At 30.9% G+C, this 16,302-nt stretch overlaps 5 protein-coding genes across 8 annotated transcripts; 4 read left to right on the top strand and 1 right to left on the bottom strand.

The window, feature by feature from the left end:
• Positions 1-155: 155 nt before the first annotated feature.
• Positions 156-3,072, top strand: LOC117601995 (DGAT1/2-independent enzyme synthesizing storage lipids). 2 transcript variants are annotated; one of them, XM_034319394.2, is made up of 7 exons: positions 156-879; positions 1,088-1,226; positions 1,300-1,394; positions 1,481-1,842; positions 1,918-2,121; positions 2,203-2,348; positions 2,523-3,072. In XM_034319394.2, the coding sequence occupies exons 1-6, from the start codon at positions 831-833 to the stop codon at positions 2,308-2,310; spliced, it is 957 nt and encodes a 318-aa protein (XP_034175285.1). In that variant the 5' UTR covers positions 156-830; the 3' UTR covers positions 2,311-2,348; positions 2,523-3,072. The 2 variants fall into 2 exon arrangements, with proteins under 2 accessions (XP_034175285.1, XP_034175283.1); XM_034319392.2 differs by having other exon boundaries at positions 2,203-3,072.
• Positions 3,073-3,264: 192 nt separating this feature from the next.
• On the top strand, positions 3,265-5,169 carry Fkbp12 (peptidyl-prolyl cis-trans isomerase Fkbp12). 2 transcript variants are annotated; one of them, XM_034319286.2, is made up of 5 exons: positions 3,265-3,413; positions 3,485-3,534; positions 3,875-3,922; positions 4,159-4,345; positions 4,615-5,169. In XM_034319286.2, the coding sequence occupies exons 2-5, from the start codon at positions 3,498-3,500 to the stop codon at positions 4,670-4,672; spliced, it is 330 nt and encodes a 109-aa protein (XP_034175177.1). In that variant the 5' UTR covers positions 3,265-3,413; positions 3,485-3,497; the 3' UTR covers positions 4,673-5,169. The 2 variants fall into 2 exon arrangements, with proteins under 2 accessions (XP_034175177.1, XP_034175176.1); XM_034319285.2 differs by having other exon boundaries at positions 3,296-3,534.
• Positions 5,170-5,361: 192 nt separating this feature from the next.
• TH1 (negative elongation factor complex member TH1) lies at positions 5,362-8,314 on the top strand. The gene is made up of 12 exons (XM_034319284.2): positions 5,362-5,527; positions 5,653-5,860; positions 5,966-6,185; positions 6,268-6,375; positions 6,468-6,617; positions 6,701-6,831; positions 6,898-7,085; positions 7,163-7,415; positions 7,491-7,701; positions 7,777-7,917; positions 7,999-8,128; positions 8,192-8,314. Exons 2-12 carry the CDS (start codon positions 5,682-5,684, stop codon positions 8,224-8,226), a joined length of 1,746 nt encoding a protein of 581 aa, XP_034175175.2. The 5' UTR covers positions 5,362-5,527; positions 5,653-5,681; the 3' UTR covers positions 8,227-8,314.
• Positions 8,270-9,310, bottom strand: LOC117601924 (protein stunted). 2 transcript variants are annotated; one of them, XM_034319288.2, is made up of 3 exons: positions 9,151-9,310; positions 8,890-9,020; positions 8,270-8,429 (listed from the first exon to the last, which is right to left on the bottom strand). In XM_034319288.2, exons 1-3 carry the CDS (start codon positions 9,177-9,179, stop codon positions 8,419-8,421), a joined length of 171 nt encoding a protein of 56 aa, XP_034175179.2. In that variant the 5' UTR covers positions 9,180-9,310; the 3' UTR covers positions 8,270-8,418. The 2 variants fall into 2 exon arrangements, with proteins under 2 accessions (XP_034175179.2, XP_076547606.1); XM_076691491.1 differs by lacking the exon at positions 8,270-8,429 and adding an exon at positions 8,743-8,768.
• Positions 9,311-10,459: 1,149 nt separating this feature from the next.
• On the top strand, positions 10,460-16,242 carry spd-2 (spindle defective 2). Its single transcript, XM_034320758.2, has 19 exons — positions 10,460-10,792; positions 10,903-11,030; positions 11,089-11,217; positions 11,297-11,442; positions 11,506-11,819; positions 11,884-12,056; positions 12,122-12,616; positions 12,687-12,932; positions 13,013-13,221; positions 13,283-13,546; positions 13,617-14,095; positions 14,168-14,335; positions 14,408-14,621; positions 14,687-14,860; positions 14,931-15,114; positions 15,187-15,385; positions 15,446-15,584; positions 15,652-15,836; positions 15,906-16,242. The coding sequence occupies exons 1-19, from the start codon at positions 10,692-10,694 to the stop codon at positions 16,240-16,242; spliced, it is 4,284 nt and encodes a 1,427-aa protein (XP_034176649.2). The 5' UTR covers positions 10,460-10,691.
• Positions 16,243-16,302: the final 60 nt, after the last annotated feature.

Raw genomic sequence — 16,302 nt, 5'->3', positions numbered from 1 at the left:
CGGAATTTGGCGGGAGATTTAATTTTGCAATTAAATTATAATTCACATTTTAACTTGTAAACCAAATGTAAAATATAAAAATAAGCATTTTTACCTAGCGATATTATTGAGAAGGTAATGTTAGTTTTAATAAGCTGTTCATAGGGACTAGCTGAGCTCGAAACGCTGAGTGATGGAGTATAGTTGTTGGTATTGAAGCAATTTATTTGTGTCAACATGCGTTAAACAGTTGCAGTGCAAAGTGTTTCACATTTTTATACTAATAAAGCCGAAGGTGCTTATTCTGGATGCATAAATTCAAGACCTTTCGAAAAAAAAGGACATGTTCAGTCTTGTTGGATTTGCAATCATTGTCGTCAGATGGGTTAATTAACCCCTCCATGGGTGTTACAAACCTGTATTGTTGAAATTGGTGAATCCGAAATTAGGTATATCGGCGTACAATTATTTTCATTATAGTGACACACTGTATGTAAATAAATACATTCTTGTCTGATAATTTATGGAATTGCACGTAATTGTTTACATCAAAGTTAGCCGGTGCAGTTTAAAAAAACATCCATTTCATGCATAATTAATATGTAATTGACGAATGGATAATCAATTATTTTAGAACTATACAAGGTTTTATAAAGTGTTAGAAGATATAATATATATACTAGATAAATTTATTCCGAAATATAAATGAAAGATATGAAATAAAGGGAATCAGATATCCGCAAATTCATATTTGCGTTTATACCACTACGAGGATGTTTAATAAGGCAATATCAGCATTTTTATGATTGCAATAATTCATTTATTCTGTTAACATTTTTTGTAATTCAAACATGTTTTCGGTGATATTAAATCTTCGAAAAATTTTAGAAGATGCTACAGGTATTTATATACTATATGCGCAATATTATTTTATATTTAATTACTTATAAATGAAATATTATAATGTTATAAATATGTTTTAAGTATTAGAATTCCTGTTTGTGAGAAGTTATACATCCTTCTCTATCAAATTTATCTCTTATTTATTATTTATTTTATACTTTGCAACATATATAATAATAGCTAACTTATATAATTTTCTTTTAAGTTGATTACATCGACGTGGATTTCACCCTTTGGTTATCATGGCTTTTAATGCCATTGTTAATAACATTCTTACTTCCACTTTTAATTGTGGTATTGTTGTACTTAACTGCATTAATATTATATGTATATAAGTTACACAGGTATGTGTTTATTAATTTGAATATCATTGAAGAATAAGCTTTGTATCTTTTATATTATATTTTACCTTAACAGAGCTAGACTAAGAAATGCATATGGAACTGATTGGAGGAATGCAGCTCGCAATGTAGTAGCTGCTGTGTGGGATGCACATGGGTGGATTTGGTATGGTATGTTAAACAATATTAATATTATTTTTCGAATGTTCTTGCAAATGAAAAATATTTAAAACTTTGAATCTTTCTGTTTCTTATAGGATATGAAGTAGTTGGATTAGAAAATATACCAGAAAATGAACCGGTACTCTTTGTGTATTATCATGGAGCTATTCCCATAGATCTTTATTATTTTATATCTAAAGTATTACTTCTGCATTCAAAATTGATTCATACAGTAGCAGATAGATTTCTCTTTAAATGTCCTGGATGGTCTATAATTTCTGATGTATTAAATGTCATACCTGGTACTGTACAAACATGTTCTACTATTTTAAAAGATGGAAACATGCTTGCTATTTCACCTGGTGGTGTCTATGAAGCTCAATTTGGAGATTCTTATTATCAATTATTGTGGAAAAAAAGAGTAGGTTTTGCAAAGGCTGCATTGGATGCTAAAGTGGTATGTTATTTTATTGTAAGCTGTGTTTTCTTTTTATGTTCAAATCAGTTTGAAACATTAATGTTTTTGTAACAGTGCATAATACCTTTGTTTACAAAAAATGTTAGAGAAGCATTTAGAACAGTAAGTTGGGGTAGAAGAATATGGTTGAGAATATATGCTGCAACTAGATTTCCTTTTGTACCTATTTATGGAGGGTTTCCAGTAAAGTTAACAACATATGTTGGTAAACCAATTCCGTATGACGGAAATCTTACTCCTGAAGAGTTACAGGCAAAGGTAAGAATAATACGAATAAAAATTTCGTGGATTTTATTAAAATTTCAACAGAATAAGCGAGATGGAAATTGTTATTTTAAGGTTGCAGATGCACTCAGAGATTTAATAAATCAGCATCAGAGAATACCCGGAAGTATATCATCAGCTTTATTGGAAAGAATATATGATATGGACAGAAAAAAATCATAACTTCCAACATTTATTTTGAATGTTACAAAAACTTAAATGTTGGTATATTTCCAAAATTTATACTTTAATATATGCTACTCATTGTTTTATACTAATACGTCTGTTACCAGCACTCAGTTAGAAATGCGTCCACAATGGAGTATTCTTTTAACAAAATAAAATATTATAACTTAAAACTATGCACGCCATTTATATATTATACTATTTTTTAGATTATATGACAGTCTATGTTTTAATGTGACACTGGTAACGAACGTGTTAAACACTAATGAGGTGGTATTGAATTAAAACGAGGGTAGTATAAAGAAGAAAACATTATTATTTGCTCTTTAAGTATTATGAATTATTTAATTACTTAATTAATTTGTTACGTCGATTTTTGATGAGTTTTATCTTAATTTACTGATACTACAAGATAGTGAATTAATAGATTTGTTCCAATTTTGATATATTTTTTTTTATATGAATCTTATTGAATAATATATACATTTTCATATTTATATCTTTATATAAATGGTTTATCTTATAAGCATTATAGGTCTTAACACATTACCTACAGCCCACAAATAAAACAGATTAGTACCTCTATTAGGAGGCTTTTGGTAGGTAAAGCGTTAACATGAAATATTGTTAATGTAAGTCATTTGTAAATACGTTTTACGGTGTAAGTTTTTATGGTACTATTGTGATTTATCAGTAATTCCGTGTATTATTTTACTTAGTAATTGTATGTGCAAGCAGTAATCAAATTTGAAAATCTATACTTGTTACTTTAAATAAAAATTATTTAACAGTGTAATATCATTTTGTGATGTTTAATTTTTACATTTTCTATGGAAATCTTTACATTTCTTGTTAGCTATAAAAATAATAATTTATACTTTAAATTTGCCGGGATCGGAAATGTTCGCATCGATCGTTAAATGTTAACCGGAAGATTTGAGATAGCAGCGAACCTAACGGCCGCTTTTCCAGTTAAAACTTCTTTCCCCAAGGGTATCTTCAGATACCTTGTTATATATACACGTATTCAGCGAATGGTATTGGACTGCCATCGTTTTTTGCAGCTCCAACAGTCACGTTTATGTGAATTCTGCTTACCGGTATAGACCGTTTAACTTCATATCATAAAATTTAATTATTTCTTTGTCAAGAATCTAATTTTGTACAACAGAAAATACGTAATCATGGGCGTGGATGTGGAAGTTCTTTCTCCTGGGGATGGTAAGTATTCTGTACACAGTATTCTACGATCTTTCACTTTTATTTCTCGATTGCTGTTTCTTTTTTCTTAATTTATACCTTACCGATTCCATTCTGTCTCGATTTTGAATAAATTTTAATAGCCATATTTCTATAAAAATGTGACTAAAAGTTTTTCTTAACAAAATTTATTTACAACCTTAAATCGATGGAAAGCATGCTTAGTCTGTGCCTTCTTCCAAAGAAGGCAATTTCGATTGATATTTGATACTTTCAATGAATATTTAAAATTTTAATATTCAACACTTTTCATTTATAATGCAACATTTTTTTTAAAATAGTGTTTGCTATATGTGTACAGGTCAGACTTATCCGAAAACTGGACAAACCGTAGTTGTTCATTATACAGGTAAATATCTTTGTAATTATTTTTATTATTACATCACTTGTGTTGCAATATTTAAACTACAAATTTTTTCTAATATATCTACAGTGTTATCACTTGAGATAAATTTTTTATGAGTGAGATATTGTGTGTTGAGAACAGAATAATTGATTTCCATTATGGATATATTTTTATTTTATATATTTAGAAATAGAAAAATAGTTCTGAATTCAAGCTACAATCTTAAAAATGTTCAACAGGTACTCTTCACAATGGGAAAAAATTTGACTCCAGCAGGGACCGTGGAGTGCCATTTAAGTTCAAAATAGGTAAAGGAGAAGTTATTAAAGGTTGGGACCAAGGAGTTGCTCAAATGTGTGTCGGAGAGCGTGCTAGGTTAACTTGTTCACCAGATTTTGCCTATGGTAGTCGAGGTCATCCTGGAGTATATCCTTTAATACAAAGTTCATAATTACTTATTATGTTAAGCTCTAGACTATAGGCTAAACTCTAAAAATATATTACATATATTTTAAATGTACAGACAGAATGTATTAATGTTTGTTTACAAATGTTCTTTTTCTTTAGTTATAAAAACTATGTCACAAAGTAATTAACATTTGAATTAGCAAGTGAAATATGCATTTAAAGTTTAGCCACTATGAAATATTTAATAATATGACTATTATAATATATTATCCTTGACAAAGACACACTATTCCTCCAAATGCAGTTCTTATCTTTGATGTGGAATTATTGAAGGTGGAGCCTTGAAGAGTTTTTCAAGATATACCAAATTGATTACACACATCAGAATCACTGATAACTAAACGCTTTAAATTACATTATGTTAAGTAGTTATTGCATGAGTGGTATGTCACATACTTAATTTGATTGCTCATAACAACAAAAACTTTCAACCATTTATTCTGTGTTCCACTATTGCACAAGCATACAATACTACAAATTACAGTTGTATGTACAGAAATGTCCAATAACTAATTAAGATGTGTGGAATGTTAGGATACTTTTTACACATTTTTATGTCGTAAATTAATCATTATACAATCTGTTTTGAGTCTGCTCTATTGCATTCCTATTATGAGTAATTAAATTAAAATAAATTTTGAAATATTCTACATATAATTCGATATCTGTGTTCACTCCAATTACTTAATACTTGATAACAATCGCCTGGATATTTTGTACAAAACCTTTCGATAATGCAAAAAGGAATGACTGTACTAATAATGTAATTGTATGGATCTTTACATGGAAAAATTCAATAAAAGCATTGTTTTGTCTCCAAATATAAATTATCTTTTTCCCCTAGATAAGGCTAGCCCTGCAGGCCAGACTTCAGGCAACTTTTTCATGTTGGGGTTATTTATTTGTTTAGTCTGGCAACGATGGTTTTTAATTTTGTTTCTATCCTGATCTTTATTCTTGATATAAAATAAGTAGTGCTAAGCTGTACAAAATAATTGAACATTAAACAATATACTTCAGCCTTTTATTTTTTACTCATTTATATAGTGTTATAATAAGCACATACGATAAACGTATAAATATAAATACGTTGTTTACAAAATATATTAAATATATATTTAACTTTTTAAGAATATAAAGGTACGTAGTAATTAAATAAAATTTGAATATAATAACCGAAGTACTTAATTTAATTCTGTAATGATATAATATTTTCTACATTTCTAACCTAACCTATACTAACCTAATTTCATGATTTATATTAGGGGTTAAATATCAACAATAAATAGAAATAATGGAGCCAGATTATAATGATGACCGTAGTGGTTGGACAGATGAAATAACAAGAACAACTGAAGATGGTGGTGGAGAAGATAGTTTTGATAATCCTCAAGAAATATTAAATGAATGTTTAAATAAATTTAAGACACCGGATTATATTATGGAACCTGGTATTTTTACACAGCTTAAAAGGTATATTTTATAAATACATCTTTTGTCCTTGACCAGTAAGTTCATATTTTTAAAGATGATAAGAAGTTTCATAGTTCTGAGTAATTAATATTTTTCCTTATGTAGATATTTTCAAGCTGGTGGAAATCCTGAGCAGGTCATAGAACTATTATCAAAAAATTATACAGCTTGTGCTCAATTGGCAAACCTTCTTGCAGAATGGCTTATTCTAGCTGGAGTTAAAGTTTCAGATGTTCAAGCAATGGTAGAAAATAACTTGAAAGACATGATATTGAAAACATTTGATCCTAAGAAAGCAGATAAAATTTTTACAGAGGAGGGTGAAGTGTGTATTTAAAATTTCTATACACATTAGATTAAAAATTACAATTCAATTTATGTTTAAAGCGTAATACTTTTCATGTTAGACTCCAGCTTGGTTAACAGAAATGATTCAGCATCCCACTTGGAGATCTCTTATTTATAGACTTGCAGAAGAATATCCTGATTGTTTGATGTTGAATTTCACAATAAAGGTAAAAACATGTTTTAAATCCATGATGTTTCTTGGTATACTTTTTATCAGACTGTGAAAGTATGAATATTAAATAATCAAATCTTTTTACAGCTTATATCTGATGCTGGATTTCAAGGGGAAATTACAAGTATTTCAACAGCTGCACAGCAGATTGAAGTATTTTCACGAGTTTTAAAAACTGCCATTGCTGGTTTTCTGCAAAATACAGAAGATTGGCAGTCAAGTATACAAGAATGTGCGGTTCGTAGTATTAATAGCGAAAATATTTTAATCATTTAGGACAAATAAGCATTTTGTAAGATTCATATATTTTTTATTAATAGAAAATGGTATGTCATGGACAGCACACATATGTCTATAGTCAAGTATTACTACAAATTCTTGCTCAAGAATCTCGTGGTGGATTTATGATGAAGAGACTTTCGCAGGAAATTACTAAATGTGCCCAACAGAAGTAAGAAAACATACCTGAATATTTTGATTGATTTTATGTATAAATTTTTAATATTTATATTTATAGTCATCATGACGTTACGCCAATAACAATGGCACTTAACGGAGCTTCGAATAGTCCGACTGCATGTCAAGCACTAGCGTCTATGTTATCACGGAATACTTTAAATCCTGCTGACATCAGTGTATTATTCAGAAATTATTCCACTGCCGAACCACCACCTATAGAATTGCTACGTAATCCTCAATTTTTGGGTAATCATGCAATTGTTTTACTTATTATTCTTCAATTTATAATACATACAAACTTACAGTTTCTTAATTAATTACAGAACTATTGGTCGATGCACTTTTTAAACCAGGTGTCAAAATTAATCCTGAACATAAATCGAAATATATACATTTATTAGCTTATGCAGCTAGTGTATGTGATATTCCAGCTAAAAAGGGACATTTGCGTAAACTAAACAAAGACGAACTAAAAACAACTATTCAAGCTATAGAGAAAGTTCATAATATTTGTAACATTAATAAAGGATCGACCGAATTGATAGCTGAATTACATACATTGTATCAATGTATAAGGTACAATTTATTTATTCCTATTTATAATACTGCTGTATTATTACGACAAATTTATAATTGAACAATCTTGTTTAGATTTCCTGTTGTGAGTGTTGGTATAATTAGATGGGTAGAATGTACTGTGACAGAACCATCGTACTTTAAATTATGTACAGAACATTGTCCTGTACACCTTGCATTGCTTGATGAAGTTGTAGTTTGTCATCCACTATTACATCTGAAAGTATTACAACTTCTTGTACAGTTATTTGAAAGTAAACAAGATGAACTAGAGATACTTGTACAGGTAAACGATACAAAATATTTATTAATTAATTAAGAAATCAATAAGAACTAATTGCACGTATATTTTAATATACAGTTGGAAATGAAAAAAATGTTGATCGATAGAATGGTCAATTTATTGAGTAAAGGTTGTGTAGTACCTGTAGTATGTTATATTAAACAGTGTTGGCAACGCGGAGATACCGATGTTTCTCTAATTAGATATTTCGTTACAGAGGTATAGTGAAATTATTTTGTTTATCGATAGCACCATAATCTTTAATGTACTTATATATTAATAATGTATTTATATTGCTAGGTTTTGGAAGCAATTGCTCCACCATATACTGCTGAATTTGTACATTTATTTTTACCTATGGTAGAAGATGAAGAAATTACGGGTTCGATGCGTGGTGATAGCGATAACGATCTTGTTTCAGAATTTATAAGTAAGTTCATAGGATGTTTTAAACAAGAATTATATTTAATATTTAAATTTGATAATGTTTTAGTACACTGTAAAGCACACTGCCCTACAATAAGGTGATGCACAAACGTGAAAAATGGACCAAATTAAAAAAGAACAGAAGTATTGTAAGAGATACATTTATTCCCTATTTCAATACATAAATTACTAATTTATTTGACTTTCTTTTCTTTTGTTACATACAATTCAAATGCTTGGGCATAAGTATGTTTGAAAGAGAATAACTCCTTTGCTCATCTGTGATACCATAACTTATAGTTTTTCTGTAACAAAAGCAGGTATTATTAACATCATATAACTTTTGTAAATTGCATAGTGTCATGAAACTTTTCATAAAAATAGTTGTTTAATAGTATGTTCAAACTTTTCTATTTCATCATGCAATAAAATTGTTAGATCTTTATGATTTAGGAAATTATGTTAAATATATTTTTTCCCCTTGCATATATCAGGCTATTACAGTACTTTGTCAATAAAGTATTATCCACATACAAAATGTAATCACACATCCTTAAAAAAATAATTAATATCACACAAACTTCAAATATGCAACTTCACACATTACTATAAACTTACAAACTCCCATTACTATTCCCTTTCCGCTGTAATACAAATATTTGTATGTAATGATTGTTTACTACTTATTGCATAAAAAAAAAATAGTAGACAGCAGAATCTTAATTTACACTTTACTACTTAGCCATTTGCCCTAACTATACTTACTAGCAGGTTTACCATCTTTCCACTGTGTGAATTTTATACTTGTTTCATCACGCTTTGAAGCTTCAACCTTTAAATCAGATTTCAAAGCTTGTCTTACAAGCTTGGCAGCTATTTGCGAGTAATTGATATAACTGAAATATGAATATAATCTTTTATAGTTCGGAAAATATCTCCAATAACATAGTTTACAGGTTACATAATATTCCTTTCTTTAATATTAATGTGTAATATTGATAGAAATATTTTTGAGAGAATATTTACTTTAATCCTGCTTGTCTCCACGCAGACATTTCTACTGTTTTATTTTGAAGAAATGACTTTTATTTAATTATAATGTAATTAAACTGCCGAATTACTTCAGACTCAGTTCAATTCGGATACTTCTACAGAACCAAAACTGTATAGCTCAACGAATAACTATAGATTCAAGAAGACTAGAGGGGTCTAACATACCCCTAGTGAGGATAGGTATACATTACAGAGCACAGTTAGTATATAATACCTGTTTTTAATCCCTCCTACTCGTAATCACAACTGAAAAGCCACAATTTTGACTCCCTTTGATTCTACTTTTTTTAGAAGTCAATCAAAATCAACGCCAGACCAAGAAATTATTATTAAAATAATTGTTTGACAAACTTGTACTTTAAAAAGACCGCCATAGAGAAGGAGGTGGGGTTAAAAATTCGATCGTAGCGCCATCTATACGCGAACGGCTTAAACTACTCAACGAGTTACCGACTTACCGACATCCACAAGAAGAACACTGGCGCCACCTATCCGAAAGTGGCGGAAACTAGTTGTCGAGTAGTTTCCGCCACTTTCGTATAGATGGCGCTAGTGGTCTTAAAAAATCGATATTTTATTTTATTTATTGAGAAAAGGATCGTAAGCTCGATACGAGCTCATAGATTCGGTACAGCAATAAATGTTACATAACTTTACAGTAAATTTGTAAAAGTCAAATTTACAGTAAGTTTGTAAATGTCGATAAGTCGGTAACTAGTTGAGGAGTTGACTAGCGCCATCTATCCGAAAGTGGCGGAAACTAGTTGTCGAGTAGTTTCCGCCACTTTCGGATAGATGGCGCTAGTGGCCTCAAAAATATCGATATTTTATTTTATTTATTGAGAAAAGGATCGTAAGCTTCATACGAGCTCATAGATTCGGTACAGCAATAAATGTTACATATCTTTACAGTAAATTTGTAAAAGTCAAATTTACAGTAAGTTTGTAAATGTCGATAAGTCGATAACTAGTTGAGAAGTTGACTAGCGCCATCTATCCGAAAGTCGCGGAAACGATTCGACGAGTAGTTTCCGCCACTTTCGTATAGATGGCGCTAGTGGTCCCTCTTCCAGAATTTGGCGGGAGATTTAATTTTGCAATTAAATTGTAGTTCACATTTTAATTTGAAAACCAAATGTAAAATATAAAAATAAGCAATTAAGGTTCTTCGAAAACCATCGAAAAGAAAGGCACGTTCCGTTTTGTTGAATCAGTAATCACCGATGTCATTTGGTCTAGATGGCAGTTTCATTACACCCGTCGTATTCAAGTTGTTAATCTAACATAAATCCAAGTTTATGTTTGAGGATTGATGACCTCAGGTGGTTTCAAATTTGAACGCTAAAATCGATCAACTGTCAGACAATACGTTAGTAGTAATATGGTGCAATTTTCCCTTTGTTTCATTACTTTAGCGATTGATAAATCGCTGAGAATATCTTATACGTACACGCAATTTCTTTAAGCGATTTTTATTTCATATAATTTAGCGATAAGTAAACAAAGAATTAACAATGTTTACACCATCAAAATTAACGGGGACAGATTTTGTCGATATGACTGTATTAAGTACACCCCAGCCACAAGCAACTTCCACTGTTCAAAGAAAAAGCACGTGAGTTTTCCAGTTCTCTAAACTTTATGTTTGCCATTGCTCAATGCATGTAATGTGGTTTAACTGATGACAAAGGATCCTTTTGAAACTAAGTATCTTTCTTTTTTCAGATTAGAAAGTAAATTTATTAATAAAAATGTTAATGAAGCGGCATACAAACAATTAGTCACACATAAGAATGATGCAGCAAGGAAATCTGATGAATCTTCTCTTGGTATAATTAACAATATATCATCTTGTAAGTGTTTTGCATTCTTGTAAATTATACTGATTCATCTAATAGCTAATGTTCACAGTATTAGCTGATGTAAGCGAAGTAGGAGACCTAGAAAAGCAAAGTGACAATACAGTGGATGTAGAACGTGAATTTGCTAGGAGGTTGCTGCAGAGGTGTAGTGACATAAAAGCTACATCTGTTGCATATGGTAAACCCTTACTTTTACAAGTGTACTTTTATGATAACATACCTTCATTTATATTACTTATATTTCATGAATTTTGTAGACACAAACAAAGAAAATAATGCCAATATCCAAAACTTATCTGCTATACCTTCAATTGTTCCTGATCAGGGGCGAGCTTCAAGTTTTAATCAAACAAGTTCTCAGGGTGAAAGTACTTTGCATGCATCAGTGGATAAAACAAGCAGTGTAAGTTTTACTTACCAGAGAAACAATGTATCAGAATGATTTTACATATATTTTTACGTTTAGGTCGTTTTTGAACCAAATGAGATAAGTGCACGATCGTCAGAACTAACTAGAAGTTCGGAAAAATGTCGGTCATCCACGTCAAGCAAGAATGCAAATGCAATAACATTTGATGCAACCACTGCTGAATTAATGGCTCAATTTAATAACGAAGAATTTCGTCCTGCTTCTGAAATGGCCAGTCAGTTACTAGCTGATGAGCTATCTTGGCAGCAAAATTACCCCTATGCGCTTCCTGCAACAACTTCTACTGAAAAAGAATATTTAAATTTATCTTGCTTCTCTGGTATCATAGGTGAACTGGATTTATCAGTAGAGTAAGTTTCCGAAATTCTTATTTTATAAGTTTATTTCCTCTGCATAATGTGACCAAAATTTCAGATCTTGTGCTGGGCGCAAGGTATCTGTAGATGAATTTTTCAGAAGAAAATGTGGGAATTTCGGCGAATTATCGGATGATGCCATGGCGAGACCAAGTTTCGGTTTATCTATAACTAGTCCAAACAAGAAAGGTCAGCTGGTACCATTAGTTGATTCTACTATGATGACAGAAGGTATTATTCATTTTACTTTATTTAAAAAACCATTCCAGTATATGCAAAGAAGTCTATTTTTACAGAATCTTCAGTTGGATCGTATGCTGTTAAAGATAAAACTCAACAAAATATTCCGAATACTACGAAGGATATGGAAGAACAAAGTATTATGAGTTTGACTAGTATTGCCCAAGTACTGCAGGATATAGATAATGGTACACCAAGAAGACTAGTAGATCAACTTATAATGGCAAAGAAAAAGAGAAAACCTATGCTGATGCAAGACGAGAATGTGCCTAGAGATACCTACACGTTGTTGCCTTTAGGTCGAAAATCTATGCCTGTTACTCCAAGTAGAAAGACTGAAAATTTTAGTAAAGATGTGAAGTCGTTGAATTTTTCACCGAAATTGTCTCTGGATAGTAAAGTTGCCAACGAAATGGTAAATGTTAAACATTCAGTTCCTAGAACACTATCGTTTAGTTCTAATTCGGGTGCAAAGGTAAATTTTGAAACCGCGTGTCAGGAACTTAAAAAGGAAATAAATAGCGGAAGTTCACTATCTTCTTATAATAAAGGTACTATCTACATTAAAAATTACAAATTTTTTTATTTGAATTAATTCAAGAACGAGATTATTTATTTCAGATTTTAATTCATTCTTGGAGGATCCTAATCTATCTCTTCAGCAATACACCATAGAAAAAAGGGCATCACCTCGTACTCCAAAGATCAACACGTTACTTAATCAAGAGGGAAAAACCATTGACTTGCAAAATGAAGAAACAGGAAGAAAAGAAGATATAAAAGAGGAAAATGTTTCATATAAAGAGAAATCAGAAAATTCTACGCAAGATCTTTCAAGTTCGTCGGGAACTCAGACTTCTTTAAATAGTATGATATAGTAATATATAATTGTGACAGTTTGGAATTTATTTAATTTTTTTCTTTTTAATGCTAATTTTTTTTCATAGATGTTATCATTGGAAAAAATACGGAAGAACTATGTAATTGTGTTGTTAATATGTCTAGAGAAACTGATATCGAGCTTTTAAATAAAAGCGATAGGTGGGTCATTTGTTTATTAAGTGTAAATCAAGTTCAAGGAGACAAACACAATGTTCGGCTTACGTTACCGAAGGATGTGATCCTTATAAAACCAAATTCGAAGCAACATGCCAAGGTAAAAATATATTACAAATATTACAGGAATGTGAAAGCATCGCCATATTTATGTATTTTAGATTGCAGTGACGATAGTAAAAATGAGTAAACCAATTATAGCCGTTTTGAACATAACAGTATCGGATATGGTAACAAGATACGAGTGGATTATGAAACACATCATTTGTTTTAAACCGGAAGAAATTGATATAAGCATTATAAATCTTCCTGAAAAGAAAGAATTAGATTTTCAGTGTGTTATTGAAAACAGTATTACAGTTTTACCTGTTACAATAAAAAATAAGAACAACGTTGATGTTCCTATCAAGTTTTCTTTATTACAGGTGACAATGTTATCCAAATCATTTTGCAACAAAATTAATTAGACGATTTCTATGTTTGTATTGATTTTAGGATGAACCAGTGGTGTTTAATTTGGAAAATCTTAACGAATCACAACATGTGATGCTTAAACCTCAAGAATTATTTACTGCAAATATTAAGTGTAAAGGTATTTTGCAAAACAATGCGGAAACGAAACAACGATCTTTGCAACGATACTGTGCAACGCTAATAATTCAAGCAGGGATCAACTCGGAAAATGCTATTACAGTTACTACCATTCCACTTGTTGTACAAGTAGGAACTTGCAAAATACAAGTAATCGATACAGAGCTGCCTTTGATAGTCTCTTACAAACAAAGCAAACCGCTAACTATAATAAATCTTGGAACCACACCAGTATTAATATCCGCCTCGTTTGTACAAGATAACGATTCAACAAAGAGCTCGAAATACTTTTCGATACAGCCTGAAAATTTACTTGTACAACCCAATGAAACCGGTTGTTTCTATGTTACCTATAAACAACAGAACTCAGGCAGTTCAAAAATGTAAATCAACATTTTGGATATTTAATATAGTATTATAAATGGATCTGTATTAATTGTACAATATTCTTGTAGACATACAAAGATTAAATTAACCGCAGCCAATAACGTCTATTACTATTCTGTAATCGGTGAATCAAGTACGTGTACCGAAACAGAAAACGATCATCTTCGTTGTGAAACACCACAGTATTTGTCATCTGCTGGTTCTCCGTCGTCTCCGCACAGTGTGATTTCAAATAAGTAAGTTTAATATATACCTTACGACTATACTTTTATAAAAGATTATGTATTAATGTTTTATTGTGATAATAGATCCGGAACCTGTGGCAGAAATTCGCCTATTAGTACAGTATCAGGTTCAACTGTTGCCGGAGATAAAATTCCTATAAGAACAACTCATGCTGCTCTAGTATGGAACAGCATAAAAACAGGAAAATCAGATATCAAGGAATTTACTATTCGTAATACAAGCAATAATAAGATTAGGATTCAAGCTGTTATATCGGATAGCGAGAAAAATTTTCGGGTAACATATATAAATCACTACAAAATATGTATAATGTGAATTTTTGAAAACATTCATTCTTTCAGTTTCTTCGAGAACGACAAGCTGTAGGCACAACCACTGTGCTGCTTTTACAAGGTTTGGAAAGTAGGACATTGTCCGTTGTATTTAGCCCCCATCATTTGGGTGCAGCTAGTGGAAAAATAGTATTTAGACATTACGAACCTAGGAAAGAAGATGAATCGCGTCCTTCGAAAGTGGTGAATAAATTTATTTAATCCCTCTTTCCATATCAATGAATAATTTTAATTTACAATATACCATTTACAGCTATTTCTGTATGGCTATGGTGGCTATAGTAAAGTTGAAATTTCTGAAGCATTTAAAGACACAAGTGGAAAGATGTGGTTGTCACTAGGTACTTTAAATTCAGGAGGTTCTTTAAAGGCAAAGATAAAATTACAAAACACCGGAGACTTGTGTTCATACATAAAAATAAAATTAACACCAAAAGGTTATTCTTTTATAAATCAAAATGATAGTAATTAAAGGAATTGTTTTCTAATGTATATTTCAACACATTTAGCTGTGTATCCTACTATGGTTTCAAGTTGGCAAGTAAACCCAAAGGAATTATTACTGAATCCAAAGGAAATCCAATGGGTGACTTTAGAATTTTATCCACGAAAAGAAGACTTAGCGTTATTACAACGATCTGATGTATCTCATGTAGGAACAATATTAATTACACACGGTGACGAACCATCGCGTTGGCGAATTCGTAGGTAAGCGATAGTTCATTCGAAAAGCAACTACTAAACGCTAATTTTGAATGAAATTTCTAGACTGTATAACAAAATGAAAGAAACCGGTGAATTGAGTGGAAACGAAAACGAAGCATTTAGAAATATAGTTCATCCAATATGTAAAGCTTTTCCTGGAGAACGATTAATGTCAGATGTTAGCTCTATCCGAGATTCAGTGGTAAGCAGTTCGATACTTATTGTTTAATTTTACATAGTATTAAGTAATTTATTTACATGTTACTTAGCAAAATCTTGGAGACCTTTGCCGTGGCATTCGTCAACACGAGATAATGTTAACGATGGAAGCATACGCTGATGAGACTCTATCTGTTCTTCAGGACAACGCTGATGAATCACAAATGTTTTATTCTCTTTGTAGCGACAATAGTCATATATACGAAGGACACGGAGAAAGTTTTCTACCCTCTGAGTGAGTTCTAGTTAATATTTGAATGATCAAACTCGAATGAATATTTATATATAATTAAAAAATTTTCAGAACGTTTATAGGAAATAATACGCTTCAAAATGATATGAATACCGGTAATTTCATGATTAATCCATCCATCGTAATTTTATCTCCGCCGACAAAAACAGAAGCAATTGTAACAATAAGAAGTTCTTGTACTGTAGCACAACCGTTTGAAACTTCTTTATCAAATACAGAATACTTAAGTGTTGTCCCTGCCGAGGGAATGATACCCACGAGAAGAGATTTTCAATTAAAAATACAATGCAAACGAAAAGTCGAACGCAACTTTGATGCAGTTCTTGAAATTTATACAGAGAACAACAAGTTTGATGTACAGATAAGGGTCAATGTTAAACGATTGTAAATTGATACGTTAATTTTAAAAGATATTTATTATATAAAATATACTGTAATTTTGCATTTT

Source organism: Osmia lignaria, chromosome 13 (genome assembly GCF_051020975.1).
Source record: "Osmia lignaria lignaria isolate PbOS001 chromosome 13, iyOsmLign1, whole genome shotgun sequence".
Classification (NCBI taxonomy): domain Eukaryota; kingdom Metazoa; phylum Arthropoda; class Insecta; order Hymenoptera; family Megachilidae; genus Osmia; species Osmia lignaria.
Note: the sequence above shows the minus strand (reverse complement) of the source record. Positions and strands in the feature narration are given on the sequence as shown.